We start from the raw sequence: 21062 nt of genomic DNA, 5'->3' as shown, positions 1-21062 counted from the left end.
AACGTCTGGGAACTGAGGAGACCAGATGCTAAAATTTTGGGAGAGTAATGTGGTCCTGTTCTAGCCTGAGCATATGCTGCTCTAAAACCTAGATATATCTTTCAGAATTGATGGTGCCTTTCTAGATGTCAGTAAAAAATAAAAAAAGTGTTCAAAAATCAACTCGCCAGCCAGCTGCCAACAACCAAATTAACCTGTCTAACAGTATGCGTTTAAAAACAGGGGTTTAGTAAGCACACATTTGCAAATATATACACAAGCCACAGAGCCAGATCACGGCACCCTGATATTCTGTGGTCCTAACTCTACAAATTTGAGTCCCCATAGTAGAGGCACATGTATTTAATGGATAGACCTAGGGCAGGTGCTCATCAGGGAGCCCACCCCTCTTAAAGGTACAGGAGCGCAAAGAACACCCTGCATATAGCTCAATGGCAGCCAGGGTGCCCAGTGCACAAACTCACCTAAAAACTAACAGTAAAGGAAAACATGGCACCTGCCCAGGTCTATAACTGGCTTATGAAGCAAGGACTACGTGAACCGGGCAGCGCATGTCAGTAAAAAATACAAATAAAAAAAGTTTTCAAAAATCAACTCGCCAGCCAGCTTGCCAACAACCAAATGAACCTAACAGTACGCGTTTAAAAACAGGGGTTTAGTTAGCACACATTTGCAAATACATACGCAAGCCACAGAGCCACATCACAGCACCCTGATATTCTGTGGTCCTAACTCTACAAATTTGAGTCCCCATAGTAGAGGCACATGTATTTAATGGATAGACCAAGGGCAGGTGCTCATCAGGGAGCCCACCCCTCTTAAAGGCACAGGAGCGCAAAAAACACCCAGCATATAGCACGATGGCAGCCAGGGTGCCCAGTGCACCCACTCACCTAAAAACTAACAGTAAAGGAAAACATGGCACCTGCCCAGGTCTATAACTGGCTTATGAAGCAAGGACTACATGAACCGGGCAGTGCATGTCAGTTTTCCTTTGCCTTTCTAGATGTGCAAGCTGCCCCTTATATACACACTAAATGCACCCCCATACCATCAAAGATGCAGGCTTTTGAATTGAGCGACCAAAAGACCTGGTACCCATGGTTGCCAAAAAGAATATCAAATTTTGATTTGTCTGATCACAGGACAGTTTTACATTTTGCAGCAGACCATTTGAAATGAGTTTTGGCTCAGAGAAGAAGGTGGCATTTTTGGATCATGTTTAGATATGGCTTCTTTGCATAACAGAGCTTTAACTTGCATTTTTGGATGGCATGGCGAACTGTGCTCAGACTGTGTTCACAGACTTCACAGGTTTCTGGAAGTATTCCTGAGCTCATGCAGTGATGTTCATGTCAGAATCATGCCTGGTTTTAATGCAGTGCCGTCTGAGGGTTTGAAGATCACGGGCATCCCATATTGTATTTTTGCCTTGTCCAAGAGATTTCTCCAGATTCTCAGAATCTTTTGATGATATTAGGTACTGTAGATGATGATATATTTAAAGCGGAGCTCTACCCAAAAGAGAAAGTTCCCCTTTTAGCCCTTGTCCCCCTCTCCCCATTAAGAATTGGCACCTTTGAGGAGCAGGAGGGGAGCGGGTACCCGAATTTGACAGGTACCTGCTCCCACTTCCACTGCGAATGCCTAAGGCAGTCAGAAGTGGAAGTTGTCCTCCATCCCCTCCCTCCCCATAGTCTTCTGGGACAAGTGACAGGTCCCGGAAGACTACAGTACCATTCACAAAGCTCAGCACTACTCAGGCATGCGCAGTGGGCACCCAGCTGTGAACAGCTGGGTGCCCACACAGAAGATGCCTGCGCCAGGGAGAGAAGATGTCTGGTGAAATCAGCCATGGTGAGAACATCGCTGGACCACAGAACAGGTAAGTATCTGTATTTTAAAAGTCAGCAGCTACAGTTTTTGTAGCTGTTGACTTTTTTTTTAAATCAACTGGAACTTTGCTTTAAAGTCTTTGCAATTTTATGCTGAAGAACATTACTTTAAAATTGTGCATACATTTGTATACACAGTTTTTTTTAACAGATTGATGCATCTCTGCCCATCTTTACTTTTGAGAGACTCTTACTCTCTAAGATGCCCTTTTTATGCCCAGTCATGCTACAGCCAATTAACATAATTAGTTGCAAAATGTTCTTTCATTTCTTCCATGTTAGTACCATTTACTTTGATAGCTTTTTGTCCCAACTCTTTAGAATTATTGCCATTAAAATTGACCTTATTTTTTTCTTAAAATGGTACATTTTCTCAGTTTAAACATTTGATATTTCCTATTATGAATAAAATATGAGTTTAAGAGATTTTCAAGTATTTCTAGAATATAAACCTGTTCTGGTGACCTCCGCTTTGCTACTTTTATAGGATATAATAAGAAGTAGGAGTGTTAAATGGGTGAGTCTTCCTGCTTTATTCACCTAGCCCCAGTGATTGATCCTCCCAATTTATTTGCTGGAATATTCTTCCAACAGCAGACAGGAGCAATCAACTACCAGGTTTAGAGAAAAACCTGCGCAGAAAAAAAGGTAAATTGCAGTTCAGCTGCAAAGCCATATCACTAAATGTAACCAGCTCAGGACGGGGGCGCTACATTTCTATCCCAAAATCAAGCAAGCCAGTATTCTACTTTTAGAACATGCGTTTATCTTATAAAATATGTTGGCAAATGATTTGTCTTTGTTACAGTAGGAATTACATCATAAACTGGCATTGAGCAGTGCACAACTGAGACTTTTATCCACATTTTATCCATGGTATGTTTTCCAATCTTGTGTACTAGGTGTCTCTATACTAATCTGAGTTCTTCTCTTTCCAGATCAGAGGGGATGATTAACTTGGCGACACAAGAGCAGACAATCTTGTCCAAGACATCAGGTCCTCCAGTCAGAAAAGCAGAAAACACATCCCCCAATGAAGATATGGAGAACGTTCAGAGTGGTAGGTAGACTCCTTCCACTTATACAGGGGTGTGGAGATTTTTTAAAAAACTACTTGTGCCAATCTACTTATCCTTTATCCTTTTCGCTGCCAGAGCTGTTTTTGCGTTTTTTGCACAAGATTAAAAAATAATTTTAGTCCTGAAGGTTACACGAAAACCCCTAAACATGATATATTTTCTGAAAGCAGAGAATAAAATAGTTTAGGTTCCAGTTTTTTATGTTGCATGATATTACCACAAACTTTCAGTAAAAAATACAAGTAAGTTAATTTTAGGGCACAAAAAAGCAATATATTACCTTATTTTTTTCGGAAAATATAAAATATGCAGCGAGTAAATATATATCCAACTTGTCAAACCTCAAAATTGTACGTGCTCATGAAATGGAGACGAACTTCAGTACCCTATATTTTCTATAGGTGACACTTTTAAAGCCCCGTATAGGTCATCAGTATAGTGTACAGAGGGGGTCTGGTACTAGAATTATTGCTCTCATTCTGGCGTGCGCGGCTATATGTAACAGGTGTATCACAATCAATGTTTTTATGCATAGGTGCCCCAGTGTGTAGTTTTACGTTTGTACGTGCATATATGTGGGGGCGCGGGGGCCTCCATTTATTTTGGGCCAAGGATGTTATGTGCTTGGGTGTAACTTTCATTTTTTACAATTAAAATTTTTTTTTTTTTTTTTTACTTAATTTTTAAAAAAAAATTGATGACAGGTTCTCTTTATTGAGACATCCAAGGTCTAAAAGACCCTACATGTCTCCCCTGTACTCCACTGAATGTAATGCGGTGCACATCGCACCGCATTACATTCTTTCCTGGCCTCCATGGCCGGGAATCTCTCAACAGGGACCCGGAAGAGATGTTATTGTCAGGGCAGGAACGCTGGAATGGGCAGGCAGACCTATGGTACGGTCACGCTGCGACTGACGACAGCCACTACCCACAGACCAAAGTCCCTCAGGGCGCGGAGTCTAAGCCCCAAGCTACCCTTCACCAGGGCCCCTGATGGTGGGGATGGACTTGACGCAGCCTGAGACCAGGTCGCGGCCCTTGAGTGACCCCAGCTGCGATAACGACTGCCGCCAATGGCGTACAGCTGGTGGGAGCTAGATGGGAACACGAGTAGAGTAGTCAGACAAGCCGGGTCAATAACAACGGAGCAGACAGTACTAGACGGTAGGCAAAGAATACTCAGGTCACGGGCCGGGTTCAGCAACGGGAGGTCAGGTAAAGGGTTAACGCAGAGAGTAGTCTTGTCCAAGCCGAGTCGGTTACCAGGAGAGCAATGGGAACAACACAAGAGCTTGCAACAGGGCAACATACAGGACACAAGTGCAGAGCACACTTGCAGATAGCAGGTTTAAATGTGCTCAACCACACCCTTCTGAGGAGGAGCCGCAGAAGCCTGAAGGCATAAAGGTTCCCACCATGCTTTGCAGAAAACCAAGATGGATGCCAGCTCATGGAGATGCACAAGCTCTGAAGAAAGGTAGGACCTTGACAGTTATGATGTCACTTCTGGGTCAGGACAAGACCTTCCCCTCTAGCTGATGGCGGAGAGCCGGTCCCAGGCCCATAGATGGGCAAGCGAAGCCCAGGAGACAGTGGGTGGGGGGAGGTTCACACGAGGGTGGCACTGTGTGGATGCATTTTTGCGGCAGCGCTGTCACCCGAATGCTTCCACCTGACAGGTGAGCCCTGCTGCTTGCCCGCAGCAGGGCTAAAGGTAAAAAAAAACCTATCTGCGCGGCACCCGGAACTACATTTCCCAGGCGTCGGGCGATAGGAATTCAACAGCCCTGTTATATTTTTCCATTATCAGTACAGCTGAACTTACTTCAAGATGGCTTATTGAATTTTTAATGCTTTTTTTGATATACTGGTAGAAAAAGTAAAAGTAAATCACATCAGTGTTAATATTTTCTTTTGAAGTGTTATTAAACCCAAAAGCAAACATTTATTTTATTGAAGCTTACCAATTCTGCAATAGTTTTTTTTTTTAGGATTTCTTTCTTTAATTTTCACCTGATGATCTGGCCAATAAATCTGTTGTTTTTCAAAAGAACAAGCTCTCTTCCAAAAGTATCAGTTTGCATGGATGAGACAAACCATTTAACACTGGCAAAGGTGCTTACAATGATAATATTTTATGTATTCAAATAAAACTTTTATCCAAAAAGGAAAAAATGTTTAATTGATTAGTAAGTGTGAGCTGGAGTTTGGTTTCAATTCGTTGTTTTCAAATCTGCCAGAACATATAACTCTCCCATTGCCCCCCAGACTGACAATGCTGCTGTCTGCTGTGTCCTTTACTCATGCCTCCAGAGTGGTGTCTCACTAATACAGGTGTGTTACTGGCCAGATCACCAGGTAAAAACAGAGGGGAAAACGTAAGAAAACAAAACTGATGCAGCCATCACATGATTGGTAAGCTGCAATATAATATGTTTTGGGTTTAATACCCTAAGCACATGGGGCAGCCATATTTGCACATTACATAAGCAAGCTTTGTTTCCTGATGATTTTTTTCATATTACTGCTGAGTTGTGTCTGGTTGAAAATAATAGATTCTCTGCAGTCTGTAATGGTGTCAGGCACCCACAATGCAGCTTGTAGCTACAGGCCATGTCATGTTTGCCTGGGCTGGAGTCATTTATATGTCAAATTTAAATGTTATGGCTTGAACCCTATTTAAAGTATATTTAAACCTAAAACTTTTTAAAGTGTTGAATCAAGTAGGGGAATGATTGAAAACTCATCAGGCTTTTATCCTGCATGTTCTGTTGAGGATATTTCCTTTCACTTTCTGACTTGAAGAAACAACTGGAAATCTCTGTAAAGTGAGGGGAAATGCAGCTATCGCCAGAACAAGTGTTCCCATTATCTAATTTCCCCCCACCTCTTCTTCTATTGACATGTACAAAATATGACAGTGGTCAACAGGACAAATAGACACTGTATAGACACTGTGATCTTACCACTGGGGACACAGATATTAAAAGTAGAAAAAAAAGTTTTGGCTTTGAATAGTCTTTAAGGTCGACTGGGTATATTGCAGTTTTCAGGTTGTTCTGAATAGTAACAAATCACTGGGGGCCACTACATAGAGAAATGTTAAACTGAAATTCTGTCTTTGAAAAAAAAAAATCATGTCTATTACATATTTCATAATAGTTCAGAGAGTTTTCACAAACTTTGAAGATTCACTAGCTTCTGCTCGGGAGATATTATAAGCATACTTCCTATGGCCTGCTAACATTTTTAAAGTTTAAGCTGAGGTTCTTCAGGGATAATGAGATCATCCATTAGCTCTGCGTAGGATAAAACCTGAAGACTTATTAATGATATCTTATTAATGAACATAGATGATAAGTTAGTACACTGTAAATAGGAATGATTTATACTGATTACTTTTCATTCTCATGCTTTATAGCATTTAAAATAGAGTGCTGAACTTGTTAAAACGGAACTCCAGTCAAAGCTAAAAAAAAAATAAGTCAGCAGCTACAAAAACTGTAGATGCTGACTTTTAAAAAACAGCCACTCACCTGTCCCACGATCCAGCATTGTACTCACCAGACCACCTCGCTTTTGGCATTTTAAGTGTGGGCACCCGGCTGTGACAACTTCCAGCTTTAATGCCAGGTGCCCACTGCGCATGCGCAAGTAGCACTGTGCCTTGTGAATGGTCCTGTAGTCTTCTGGGTCTTGTCACATGTCCCAGAAGACTATGGGGAGGGAGGGGGAAGGACAACTTCTGCTTTCAATCCCCCAGGTGGTCGCAGCAGAAGTGGGAGTGGGTATTTGTCAAAATCAGGTACACGCTCCCCCCCCCCCCTTGCAAAGGTGCCAATGCTGGGGAGCGGGGGACTAGTTCTCGAAGGGGAACTTCCCCTTTTGGGTGGAGCTCCGTTTTAATCAGTGTGAGAAACGTTTGCATGTTTTACACACTGATGACTCATCTGTCTGTATCAGGGAAGGGAAAATAGGCATCTTCAAAGTGACAGTTACATAGATGAAATAATAAATAGTTTTTGGAAAATGCTGTTTTGACAGCAGGAAGTTTAAAACTGAGAACCACATAAACACTGGTCAAAGTGCACTTCTGATTTCTGAAAGTTGAAAACTCATTTGAAAGGTTTCTGGTACCTTAGATGGCTGTTTGAAATCCTTGAAGTAGGGTGCTGTAACACATTATCCAACCTTGAAGTGAAAATACACATTTTTTTTGACCAACTCCATATTTTATATACAATGCTACAGTGTCAAAAGTCATGCGTTCACTATTCCACACATCAAGCCCATGTGACACTAAAATATAACTTTAATTTATTCAATTGAATTTTTCTTATGTTCATTATTGGACACCACTTCTCTTCATTCTTAACCATAGGATTATAGCGCCACCTACAGGAGTAGGACACTAGGAAGAAAACAAGAACTCGGCACCGCCTATGGGCAGTTATACAACCCCTCTCTAATATAGGCAGTCCAGTTATCAGGCATCGGTGTCAGGTTTTATGATGGCTATCTGGTCGCCTGTGCATATTTGTTTATTGAAGTTGTGGTGTTTGCCTCTTTTGGATGGTTGTTTTTTGGCCACTCGGTGTTGCAGTCCGCTGTTTAAACCTTCTTTCTGTGTTTTGTGTGGTTGACTGTTTGCCTGGCTGTTGCAGTTGGTTTTTGATTCCCCCCCACCACCACCAGCACCACCACCACCGCTCGTTGAGGCACTCCTTTGGGATGTCTAGAATGAAGAGCAGCTGTGTAGCTGTGTCCTTTAATGAACATAAGAGAAAACAGGAGTTTTTGTTACTCACCATAAAATCCCTTTCTCTGAATTCATTGACGGATACTGCAAGCACCCCTCTATTGGAGTTTCTTCTTCTAACACTGCTTTGTAACTGATTGGTTTGCCTATAGCAGAGAGGGAGTTTCTACCAGCTAGGACTGCCCGTAGGTGGTTCTGTGTTCTTTTTCGGCCTAGTGTCCTCCTGTAGGTGGCGGTATAACCCTATAGTCAAAAATGAAGAGCAGCTGTATCAGTCAATGAAGTCAGAGAAAGGGATTTTATGGTGAATAACAAAAACTTCTGTTTTCTCCCCACATTGATTGGCACATATATTTCTAAAAGCATCTCCTTCAGAAACTGGCAAATATACATACGCATATATGTTCAAGGTTTAAGACTTTATATATGGGGATTAACTTGCTTTCTCTTTCTTAGATTGTAAGCTCCAAGGAGCAGGGCCATCCTATCCCTCTTGTATTGGACTGTATTGTTGCTGTATTGTCTCCCGTTATATTGTAAAGTGCTGAGCAAACTGTTGGCGCTATATAAATCATGTATAATAATAATAAGAAGATCCTCTCATTTTATAAAGTCTTCTTTATTATTCTTTTTTTAGTTCTCATCCATATTTTTTTTTCTTAATCTGCATTTGCTATCACTTTTCAAACATATTTCCAGTGGCGTCACTATGGGGGTGCATGGGGTGCGGACCGTACCCAAGTGACACCCGCCAGAGGTGTGCCACTGATCTCGCTATTTACGAGCTGCAGCTGTCAGTCTCTCAGAGAGCTGTCTTCGGGAGGCAGGACAGCTCAGGATAGAGTGCGGGGCTTCCCAAGTTAACAGCAGGTGATTGGTTGTTAGGATGCAGGGCAGTCCTGGCAACCAATCACCAGCTTGCAGCTCCTGCCCTCTGTCCAGACCCCCTGTGTCTCAGAATGAGGGGGTGATGTGAGGAGGAGCTGAGGACAGTAAAGGGAGTACTGTGGGGGGGGAGTGTGAGCTGAGGACAGTAATGGGACTCTGTGGGGGGCTGAGAACAGTAATGGGGAGCTGTGAGGGGGCTGAGGACAGTAATGGGGTGCTGTTTGAGGGGGTGCTGAGGACTGTAATGGGGTGCTGTGGGGGAGCATTAATAGTGAGGACAGTAGGGGGACTGAGGACAGTAATTTGGGGCCTAAGGATAGTAACAGGGACCTGAGGTCAGTAACGGGGTCACTGAAGACAGTAATGGGAGGGACTGAGGACAATAATGGGGTCACTGAGGACATTATTAGGGGGGACTGAAGACATTATTGTGGGGGGACTGAGGACAGTAATGGGGCCGGAGGACAGTAATTGGGTCACTGTAGACATTAATGGGGAGAAAGCCGCACTGATGTGCTAGCCTGCTCAGTGCCCTACTGTCTGTCCTGCTGGGGGGGGAGATCTGACACCATGTTTTACCACAGCAGGTGACACCAACCCTAGTGACACCGCTGCATATCTCGCTTTCAATATACATGTGCAACAAATTACTATGGATTCATCAGGGGACTGTGCATTGTGAAGGATGTGTATAGCACAATTTTGTGCATAAACATAGCTGCTACTCGCTTGTGTGTCTATCATTTACATTCTGTTATACAAGTGTGTGTCAACACAATGACCACAATATGCCATGTATATTACATACAGTCACAGCCAAAAATATTGGCACCCCTGCATTTCTGTCAGATAATGCACCACTTGCCCAGAAAATTGTTGCAGTTACAAAATGTTTAGGCATTCTCAGGTTTATTTCTTGTATTTGTATTGGTATGACACAATAAAGTGGAGAAACAAAATGCCAAATCTGACACATTCCATGCAAAACCCCAAAAATGGACTGGAGAGAATTATTGGTACCCTCAATTTAATATTTGGAAGCACACCCCTTGGAAAAATTACTGAAATCAATTGTTTCCTGTAAACATACTTACAAATCTCTACTGGAATTCTGGACCACTCTTCTTTCACCAATTGCTCCAGGTCTCTCAGATTGGAAGGGTTTCTTTTCCAAACTGCTGTTTTGAGATCTCTGCAGGTGCTCTATAGGAATGAGATCCGGACTCATTGCTGGCCAGTTCAATACTTTCCAGCACTTTGTCTGAAACCATTTCTAGTTGCTTCTTGATATCCTGCTGCGAGACCCATGACCTCTGACGGAGACCCAACTTTCTCACACTGGGCCCTACATTGGTAGTCTTCAGATTTCATAATGCCATGCACACGGTCAAGACATCCAGTGCCTGAAGCAGCAAAGCAACCCCAAAACATCAGTGAACTTCCACCATGTTTGACTGTAGGGATTGTATTCTTTTCTTTAAAGGCCTCATTTCTTTTTCTGAAAACCGTAGAATGGTGGGCTTTACCAAAAAGCTGCAATTTTGTTTTGTCTGTCCACAGTGCATTCTCCTAAAAGGATTTTGGCTTCCTCAGGTAAGTTTTGGCAAACTCCAATCTGTCTTTTTTATGTTTCTGTGTCATCAGTGGTGTCCTCCTGGGTTTCCTACCATAGCATCACTTTTCATTCAGATGGCGACGTACAGTGCAAGCTGTAAGCTTGAATTTGTCTGGAAGTTGATTGAGGTTCTTTAACCACCATTCGAACAATCCTTCATTGCAATCTTTGATTAATTTTTCTCTTTTGTCCACATCCAGGAATATTAGCTACAGTGCCATGGGCTGTAAACTTCTTGACAATGTTGTGCACAATGGACACATGAACATTAAGATCTCTGAAGATGGACTTGCAATCTTAAAATTGTCCATTTTTTTCCACAGTTTGTGTTCTCAAATCCTCAGACAATTCTTTGCTGCTCTTTCACTTCTCCATGCTCCATGTGGCATACAGAGACACACAACAGAATGTTTAAGTAAATTTTTCACCATTTTAACTGGTTGCCGGTTTGATTTCTATATTGTCAGCACCTGTTAATTGATACAGGTGAGTTTAATTAGAAATTACAGGAGCACCACAAACTTGGAATGCATTTATTTCTTACAATTTTGAGAAAGTGCCAAGAATTTGTCCAGCCAATTTTTGGGGTTTTGCGTGCAATGTGTTAGATTTGGCTTTTTGTCTCTCCACTTTTTTGTGTCATACCAATACAAACAACAGAATTAAACATGAGAATGCCTAAACATTTGTAATTGCAACAATTTTCTGGGTGAAGTGGTGCATTATCTGACAGAAATACAGGGGTGGCAATATTTTTGGCCATGACTGTATAACAAACACTACGTGTGCCACAAATGCACAATTTTCAACTCCCTTCCACCTATGTTTCTACAACCTTCCTGTTTGCCAGGGTAAATTTCCACCATTTTTATTAGAGGCATTAAATGTCCATTGACCAACATCTTTTTAATGGGCATACTTGATAATAAAATCCAATAATTGATACACTAAACATCTAACTTTATATACACTTTTGTGACAATTCTACATGGATTTTTATATTATATACTGTATTTTATAAAGAGGCACCAAATAACCACTGTATTTTTCATGTTTATAATTTAATTGCATCTACCAACAGAAGTATTATTGTCATGTAAGAGCTCTTTATAACAACACAGATGCATGTCTATTATTGATTGTGTACAAACGGTAAGTGTGTAAAACCCTCAGTCCATAGGGGGATTTGTTGCGCCTAATTTAAAGTCTGAGGGCTGATTTTATGCTTTGATGGACATGTTTATGTAGAGATGGAGGAGCACCACTGGGTCAATGGACCACATTTTATTTGTTAGAGGGATTTGGAACAATATATTTGCAGTGGAAAAAGCTTTTAGTAATATTTACTTCTCTTTGTCAGCCATGTCCTTCGTGCTCTCTAGAAACATTATGAAGTACCAAATGAAGAGCATTTCATGGTAACCGATCCATCACAAAAGTTGTAATAGTTATAAGCATACTTGACCTTATCTAGCTTGTCATCTAAGTACTTAAACTGCAGACTGAGTACAGAAGGCACTCATCCATGCAGGGGCCTTCTATATATTTATTTTAAAAAGAGCTAAAACATGTCCTAGAACTTTTGTTTTTCTGTTTTCTAGTAGATGGTCAATTGTTTCGTTCAGTAGAAGGGCAAGCTGCATCTGATGAAGAGGAGGACAGATGGATTGGGGAAACCGCTGCAGAAGTGCAACAGCTTCTGACCAATGTCTCATGCTGTGCAAGTGGGTGAGTATTCTCAGAGTTTAAAGTAGAACTACACTGCATCTGAGCCACCCAAATCAAAAAAGCTATTTACTAATTTTGTAATATTCAAAGCAACTTCACCCATCCATCCATGTCTCCATGCCTTATTTGCGGAGAAATGACATTGAAAAACACCCCCTAGCGTTTCTGGCTATGACCATCTTGAGAAATGGCAGATGATTTATGTAGCATTTATGTCCTGGAATCCATCGGCCCTTACTTCAGGCATGCAGGCAGGAGGGTGTGATTGGCTAAGAAAACCCCTCCTCCCTTCTTAAATATTCCTGCCATGTATAACTTATTTGGCTCGGCATGGAAACTGGGAAGTAACTGAAGAAATGTAAAAAAAAAAGTTTAAAAACAAGTAAATATTATATACAGTATTTTCTGGCGTATAAGACTACTTTTTATACTTAAAAATATACCCCAAAAATCAGGGGTCGTCTTATATGCGAGGTATAAAATGTGAACCTTGAGTTTGTTTGGGTCAAGCTGGCTGGATGTGTGGCAATACTGTACATACATTATACCGTGCTGAGCCAAGCTGGCTCAAAACAAATGTCCCTATAACAGATTAATCTGTCAGCCCGCTGGATGTGTGATATATACAGTATACTGCGCTGAGCCAAACGGTTTCAAAACGTACCGGTACGTCCCTACTGTAATCAGCTCGCTGGATGCGTGTATGTACGGTAGCTGCGGCTACATACAGTATACACTGGGCCAATCACGGCGAGTGATGTATTCTACTAATGAATATAAAGCCTGCTCGGATTGGCTGAGTCAGAGAGGTGGGCTGATGATGTCACAACCTCAGCCAATCCGAGCAGGCTTTGTATTCATTAGTAGAATACATCACTCGCCTTGATTGGCCCAGTGTATACTGTATGTAGCCTCAGCTACTGTACATACACACATCCAGCGGGCTGATTACCGTAGGGACGTACCGGTACGTTTTGAAACAGCTTGGCTCAGTATACTGTATATACCACAGTGGGATATACTCAGTATACGGTATATACCACACATCCAGCGGGCTGACAGATGAATCTGTAATAGGGACATTTGTTTTGAGCCAGCTTGGCTCAGCGCGGTATATTGTATGTACATTACTGCACATCCAGCGGGCTGTATATATACTGTATACTGTATGTAGCCGAAGCTACCGTATTACCGCACATCCAGCGGTAACCATCTTATTTGGAATTTGATCCATATGATGACTGTCTTACAAATGTATCACAAGAGGTCATTCATGAACTGAGGATTTTAAAGGATTTTAAGTACCGGTAAGTCACAACCATTTCAATTAAAAAATCTGATGTTTTTATATGGTGTTGCCTTGGAAGGGGGGTAGTCTTATACGGCGAGTATAGCCCAAAACCTATGTTTTAACTGGAACATTAGGGGGTTGTCTTATACACCTAGTCGCCTTATATGCCGGAAAATACGGTACTTTCCTATCTATTTACTAATGCTAGCAGCATAAGGGTTAAAAATAGTGTTGACTGAGAGGGTGAAATTTCACTTTAAACAGAAGGTAACATACAGTCACCACTGAAAAATAAAAAGACACTTAATTACCCTTTTATTTATTTATTTATTTACAGCAGTCATATAATTTTCTTAGTATACAGAAAATTGTAGGTTGAAAAAAATGTCTTTATTATGTATTTTAAATTTGCTTTTCTTGTGTGGTCCCTAACTCATAACTATCTGAGGTCTCAAGGAGATATATTCACTATATTGCCAAAAGTATTGGAATGCCTGCCTTTACACGCACATGAACTTTAATGGCATCCCAGTCTTATGCAGGCCATAGATGGGGAGAAAAAACGGCAGTTTTTTCTTTTAAAAAACGAAAATTCGGTCGTTCAAGCGGCTGACGTTACCATCAATGGTAAAAAAAATCGGCCGATTTTCATCCCTTCTACAGCTGGCAAAAAGTGTCCCTGCAGAGAGCTCCGCTATTTCTGACAGTTCTCTGACAGTTCCTTCACATTTACAGCGGTTGAAACATTGTATCTATTTGTTTCCATTTAGGATACAGATGTTTTTATTCGGAAACAAATAGATACAATGTTTCAACCGCTGTAAATGTCAAAGAACTGTCAGAGAACTGTCAGAAATAGCGGAGCTCTCTGCAGAGATACTTTTTGCTGGACTGGAATTCTTCTTATTTTCATCCTACTTCTTCTTCTTCTTCATCCTCATCCTCATCCTCTTCTTCTTCATCATCCTCATCCTCTTCTTCTTCATCATCCTCATCCTCTTCTTCATCCTCTTCTTCTTCTTCTTCATCCTCATCCTCTTCTTCTTCATCTTCTTCTTCATCCTCATCCTCTTCTTCTTCTTCATCTTCTTCTTCTTCATCCTCATCCTCTTCTTCTTCTTCATCTTCTTCTTCATCCTCATCCTCTTCTTCTTCTTCTTCTTCTTCCTCATCCTCTTCTTCTTCCTCATCCTCTTCTTCATCCTCATCCTCATCTTCTTCTTCTTCCTCATCCTCTTCTTCTTCTTCTTCTTCATCCTCATCCTCTTCTTCTTCATCATCCTCTTCTTCTTCATCCTCATCCTCTTCTTCTTCTTCTTCATCTTCTTCTTCTTCATCCTCATCCTCTTCTTCATCATCTTCTTCTTCATCTTCTTCTTCTTCCTCATCCTCTTCTTCTTCCTCATCCTCTTCTTCATCCTCATCCTCATCTTCTTCTTCTTCCTCATCCTCTTCTTCTTCTTCTTTTTCTTCATCCTCATCCTCTTCTTCTTCATCATCCTCATCCTCTTCTTCTTCTTCTTCTTCTTCTTCTTCTTCATCCTCATCCTCTTCTTCTTCATCCTCATCTTCTTCATCCTCATCCTCTTCTTCTTCTTCCTCATCCTCTTCTTCATCCTCATCTTCTTCATCCTCATCCTCTTCTTCTTCTTCCTCATCCTCTTCTTCATCCTCATCTTCTTCTTCCTCTTCTTCATCCTCTTTTTCATCCTCTTCTTCATCCTCTTCCTCTTCTTCTTTTTCTTCTTTTTGTCTTCCTCTTGCAGGTCACTGCTCATGCGCAGATTTTTTATCGGTAAAAAATCGGCCGATTGGCCCATTAATTCCGCGAAAATCGGCCAATCGGCCGATTTTTTTCCAACTTTACCAAAAAAAAAAACGGCCAAAATCCCGAAAAACGGCCCACCAAATCGCCCACTAACGATCCGAAAATCGGCCGATTTTATTTTCGGCCGACAAATCGGCCGATTTTCGACCCATCTATGGCCTGCATTAGTCCATAGGGTTCAATACTGAGGTGGCCCACCCTTTGCAGCTATAACAGCTTCAACTCTTCTGGGAAGGCTGTCCACAAGGTTTAGGAGTGTGTCTATGGGAAGGTTTGACCATTCTTCCAGAAGCACATTTGTGAGGTCAGGCACTGATGTTGGACGAGGGGGCCTGGCTCGCAGTCTCTGCTCTATTATGTTACCTTGCCTAAATTCACTGAGCTCCTAACAGCGACCCATTCTTTTACAAATGTTTGTAGAAACAGTCTGCATGCCTAGGTGATTGATTTTATACACCTGTGGCCATGGAGGTGATTAGAACACCTGAATCTAATGATTTGGAGGAGTTTCCCAATACCTTTGGCAATATCGTGTATATATCAGTGAATAAATTAAGAGCAGATATGAATCTGCTCTGGATTTAATCTGGCATACACTGCAAATATTGACCGGGTCCTGAGAACCAGACAAAATTAACTATGTGGTGGCCCTGTCATCCCCCTCCTGCCCAACATCCTTCAACTGTAAAATTGAAGGACCCAGGCGAAACATTTTTGATTGAACAACAGCTTCAGTGATATGTAGCTGCTGTTCAGGTGTTCTGATAGCCACATGCAGCAGTTGCTATAATGCAGTAAGCACAGTGGAAGATTAATCCATCTGCACTGTATAGTGTGTATGTAGGAATCTGTTAGATTTTCCTTCTTTTAGCATAGAGTAATGCAGGCCATAGATGGGTCGAAAATCGGCCGATTTTTCTTTTAAAAAAACGAACAATCGGTCGTTCAAGTGGCCGACGTTACCACCAATGGTAAAAAAAATCGGCCGATTTTCATCCCGTCTACAGCCGGCAAAAAGTGTCCCTGCAGAGAGCTCTGCTATTTCTGACAGTTCTCTGACAGTTCCTTTACATTTACAGCGGTTGAAACATTGTATCTATTTGTTTCCATTTAGGATACAGATGTTTTTATTCGGAAACAAATAGATACAATGTTTCAACTGCTGTAAATGTGAAGGAACTGTCAGAGAACTGTCAGAAATAGCAGAGCTCTCTGCAGAGACACTTTTTGCTGGACTGGAATTCTTCTTATTTTCATCCTACTTCTTCTTCTTCTTCATCCTCATCCTCTTCTTCTTCTTCTTCATCCTCATCCTCTTCTTCTTCTTCATCATCCTCATCCTCTTCTTCATCCTCATCCTCTTCTTCTTCTTCTTCCTCATCCTCTTCTTCATCCTCATCTTCTTCTTCTTCCTCATCCTCATCCTCTTCTTCTTCTTCTTCCTCATCCTCTTCTTCTTCATCCTCATCTTCTTCATCCTCACCCTCTTCTTCTTCTTCATCATCCTCATCTTCTTCTTCTTCATCATCCTCTTCTTCTTCTTCTTCTTCATCCTCATCCTCATCTTCTTCATCTTCTTCTTCATCCTCATCCTCTTCTTCTTCTTCTTCCTCATCCTCTTCTTCTTCCTCATCCTCATCCTCTTCTTCTTCTTCTTCCTCATCCTCATCCTCTTCTTCTTCTTCTTCTTCTTCCTCAAGCTCTTCTTCTTCTTCATCATCCTCTTCTTCTTCTTCTTCTTCTCTCTTCTTCTTCTTCTTCCTCATCCTCTTCTTCTTCTTCTTCTTCATCCTCATCCTCTTCTTCTTCTTCTTCTTCTTCTTCATCCTCATCCTCTTCTTCTTCTTCATCCTCATCCTCTTCTTCTTCCTCCTCTTCTTCTTCCTCTTCTTCTTCATCCTCATCCTCTTCTTCATCATCCTCTTCTTCCTCATCCTCATCCTCTTCCTCATCCTCTTCTTCTTCATCCTCATCTTCTTCTTCTTCATCCTCATCCTCTTCTTCTTCATCCTCATCCTCTTCTTCTTCTTCCTCTTCTTCTTCTGCTTCTTCTTCTTCATCCTCATCCTCTTCTTCTTCTTCTTCATCCTCATCCTCATCCGCTTCTTCTTCATCATCCTCTTCTTCTTCATCCTCATCCTCTTCTTCTTCTTCTTCTTCATCATCCTCATCTTCTTCTTCTTCTTCATCCTCATCCTCTTCTTCTTCATCCTCATCCTCTTCTTCTTCCTCATCCTCTTCTTCTTCTTCCTCATCCTCTTCTTCTTCATCCTCATCCTCTTCTTCTTCTTCTTCGTCATCCTCATCTTCTTCATCCTCATCCTCTTCTTCTTCTTCTTCCTCATCCTCTTCTTCATCCTCATCTTCTTCTTCCTCTTCTTCATCCTCTTCTTCAGCCTCTTCCTCTTCTTCTTTTTCTTCTTTTTGTCTTCCTCTTGCAGGTCACTGCTCATGCGCAGATTTTTTATCGGTAAAAAATCGGCCGATTAGCCCATTAATGCCGCGAAAATCGGCCGATCGGCCGATTTTTTTCCAACTTTACCAAAAAAAAAAAAACGGCCAAAATCCTGAAAAACGGCCGACCAAATTGCCCACTAACGATCCGAAAATCGGCCGATTTTATTTTCGGCCAACAAATCGGCCGATTTTCGACCCATCTGTGGCCCGCATAAGTGAAGGGTATAAACAGTGTCAGTTTTTTTGGAGCTGCAATGTGACAGCTGCTGCTTGGTGATTGGCAACTCAGACACCCATCACTGTCACATGGGGGTGGAAAGAGAGTCCTCATCCATTTGTTAGCTATAGGTTATGCTTTGGAGCTTACACAGCCTCTTCTCCCTGCTGGCAGTTCAACAGAGCAGTGTAGGAATAAGCAGCTGGTGGGGCCACTTTTGTCTTTTGTTTCATATACCAAAAAAGTATATCAAAGAGTTATTATAACTTGCAGTTTGTAATTCTCCAATCTTTCTTATTTTTGTTTTAGCAGGCTTGACATTATTGATGAGGTGGAGAGTATGTCTGAAGTGTACATTAACTTGTGAATTTATTTTTCTAGGTGTGAAGACAGGAGAATAAGAAAGCTACTGTGTGATATCAGGTCTGATGGTATTAATTACAAGAATATGCTTGTCTTATGGGTCAAGAAGGTTGCCAAAATGACAGAAGAGCTGGCAGTTAAGGAGCAGGAGATGAAGGATCTGGAGGTCCTAATGGAAGAGGTAAGGAATTATCAGCATCGGTGGTCATTTATGTGCAGGTGGTGATAGGAGAGGTCACCATAATCTGAAATATTAAAAACAGGAATAAAATTTGTTTGTAGGAAATCCTCTACCATGAGTAAGTGCCTTTTACCTAGCCTTTTTTAATAGTAAATGAGGAATGATTAAGAACGAATAGAATGCTTAAATGTTTCCCATCTAGGTGTTCAGTCACGCGGGGGTGTCAAACTGGTGACCCTCCAGCTGCTGCGAAACTACAAGTCCCATCATGCCTCTGCCTTTGGGAGTCATGCTTATAACTGCCAATCTTGCAATGCCTCATGGGACTTGTAGTTTGGCCGCCAGTTTGACACCTTTGAGTTAGAGGATACACAACATATAAAATACAGCAATACTGGATTGACCTACAAGGTCTAGCAAGTAGTACATTGCAATACCCTGTTTGTAAACTACATAATCATCTAGGATTTGAGCCAACAACCTTAGTGCTGCTAGGTGGAAATACTGACCACCTAGCCACTCTCCTGCAGTTGTCAACAGAACAAAAGGTGAGGGGATATCTTCCAATGGGAGAACCTGTTCCTTTATAATGCTGTCTAACAGGTAAATATCACTCACTTTGCAGAGATTTCCACTATTTTCTTTTACTTCCCTGGGACAGGAATGAGTCCTTCCTAACAGAACAATGGCATTAAAAGGACGGGTTTTAACTCTTTCTGTCTCTATCCAAAATATACACTTTAAAGGCATCATAAAGCTTCTTACCTGCATCTTGTGTTTTTCAATTGAATAAGATTTGTATTAAACATGTAGTGGAGTAAACCTTAACACTCCTTTGTCAGAAGATTAAACAGGCTAGTGCTTGACCTTTGTCTGTAGTGTAAGAACTGACATTTCCTGTGAATAAATGAAATATTCCACGATCCCAGGAACTCTCAGGCTAATGTTAGTGCACGTGAGAGCTAAACAGTAACTAGATCTGAAATAGACACAAACAGGCAGAGCAATTACTAGAGAGCTCACCATGTAGCTGGAAGAAATGGTTCATCACATTAGCAATTCCACATTTGTGATACAATACAGAGGAAATGGCGAGGCATGCATTGGACACTGTGTGACCCAGAATAGGAAGTTGCTTGTCCCTAGAGACAAGCTAGCTTAATTAATACATGGACATAGGGGAACTGATCAGCCATGACACTACAGACTGTAACCGCAGCAGTATTATTCCAATTATTCTACTTCTAAACATTATTGCAGTATTATTATAGCCCATCATTACGATGTAAGACAAACAAACAGCATAGGGAATATAACTACACCAATACCCAATTAAAACCGTGAAAACATTTGAAAGTGTACAGTGCCTTTAAATAAGTAGAACATATTTAAGACCTTTACATTGAATAGTAGAACTTTGAATGGGATATATAATATGACCAATTTGCTCTCCTCCACCATCTTCATTTTTTTGTATATAAATCTCTATCCCTTCCCATTATTTTTACATCTGTAACTAAGCTCTGAGTCTGGGGGTAAAACACATCATAGAAAAGCTGGCCATAGATTGTTTGAATTCGATTATTCAGTAGCTCTGTCGACCCCATCTTGCCCAACATCCTTCGATTTAAGAAAATAGAAGTCGTCAGGTGAAAAATTGCTGGCCAAACAGTGGCTGCATTCAATTAGCTGTAGCCATTATTTGGGTTTTTGACAGCTGGCACTGTCAGCTGTCACAATACAAAAGCCCAGCAATGTGATTTGGCTATCTGCACTGTATAATCTTTGTAATTAGTTTTGCCTATACACGAAATTAAAAAAATCTAATAGTGCAGATCAGCTAAGGAGTGAAGTCTGTTGGGCAATACTAGCTGTTCTTTTTAATTACATTTTATTGATTAGTGACACATGCAGTAGTCCAGCTTGCCTTTGGGGTTGATTTACTAAAACTGGAGAGTGCAAAATCTGATGCAGCTCTGCATGGTAGCCAATCAGCTTCTAACTTCAGATTGTTTAATTAAGCTGTGACCAAAATCCTGGAAGCTAATTGGTTTCTATGCAGAGCTACACCAGATTTTGCACGCTCCAGTTTTAGTAAATCAACCCCTTTGTACAATGCCAGAGTTTCAGCTGCAAAATATTTCTTCCTGAAGCATCACTTTTGCTGTGTGTAATTATCTCTCTCTGAAGAAGCTGCAAAAAGCATCTTGCACCTTTCAAATTAGGGTTGACTAACTCAACAGGTTGTAATCCCCCCAAAATATGTATATACCTGTCATTAATATGTTAACACTTTCTAGATGAAGACACCTTTCACTGAAGAACTGGAAAGGAAAGCTGAGGAAATTGAGTTGATGAAGATAGATCTTCAGATGCTGGAAACAGAACGGGTTCGGCTGTCACTGATTGAGGAGAAGCTTCTTGATGTTCTACAGCTTCTTCAGCAACTACGTGACCTGGTAAGAGAGAATTCCGTGGGGTTGATTTACTAAAAGCATATAGACTGTTCATTTTGCAAGAGAAGTTGCACTTTGCAAGGGGATTTTCCCCTGCGCTTGATAATGGTGGTAAGATTTAACTTTATAAAGAACAGGGGCGGACTGACCATTTGGAAACCCGGGCACTGCCCACGGGCCCGGGGTCAGTAGGGGGCCCCATGAGATGCCCTTGGTACCTTTTTCATAGGCTTTTTTGAGTTTGGGCAAGGACACAGGGGCCCCATGATCTCCTATTGCCTGGGGGCCCCATGAGTTGTCAG

General features: G+C 41.4%; 1 protein-coding gene across 2 annotated transcripts in view; it reads left to right on the top strand.

Annotated features, from left to right (window-relative positions):
* The window catches only part of EFCC1 (EF-hand and coiled-coil domain containing 1), a 165369-nt gene that overhangs the window by 120226 nt on the left and 24081 nt on the right, over positions 1–21062 (top strand). The window contains exons 3-6 of one of the 2 annotated variants that reach the window (XM_089678728.1): positions 2834–2955; positions 11844–11967; positions 18142–18304; positions 20605–20763. In XM_089678728.1, the coding sequence (XP_089534854.1) occupies positions 2834–2955; positions 11844–11967; positions 18142–18304; positions 20605–20763 (568 nt within the window). Of the gene's footprint in view, positions 1–2833; positions 2956–11840; positions 11968–18141; positions 18305–20604; positions 20764–21062 lie in introns of both variants that reach the window. The other variant, XM_089678727.1, reaches the window with a different exon arrangement.

Source organism: Staurois parvus, unplaced genomic scaffold (genome assembly GCF_062004578.1).
Source record: "Staurois parvus isolate SC_StPar_1 unplaced genomic scaffold, SC_StPar_1.0 ptg000209l, whole genome shotgun sequence".
Taxonomy (NCBI): Eukaryota; Metazoa; Chordata; class Amphibia; order Anura; family Ranidae; genus Staurois; species Staurois parvus.
This window is presented reverse-complemented; position numbering and strand designations above follow the sequence as displayed.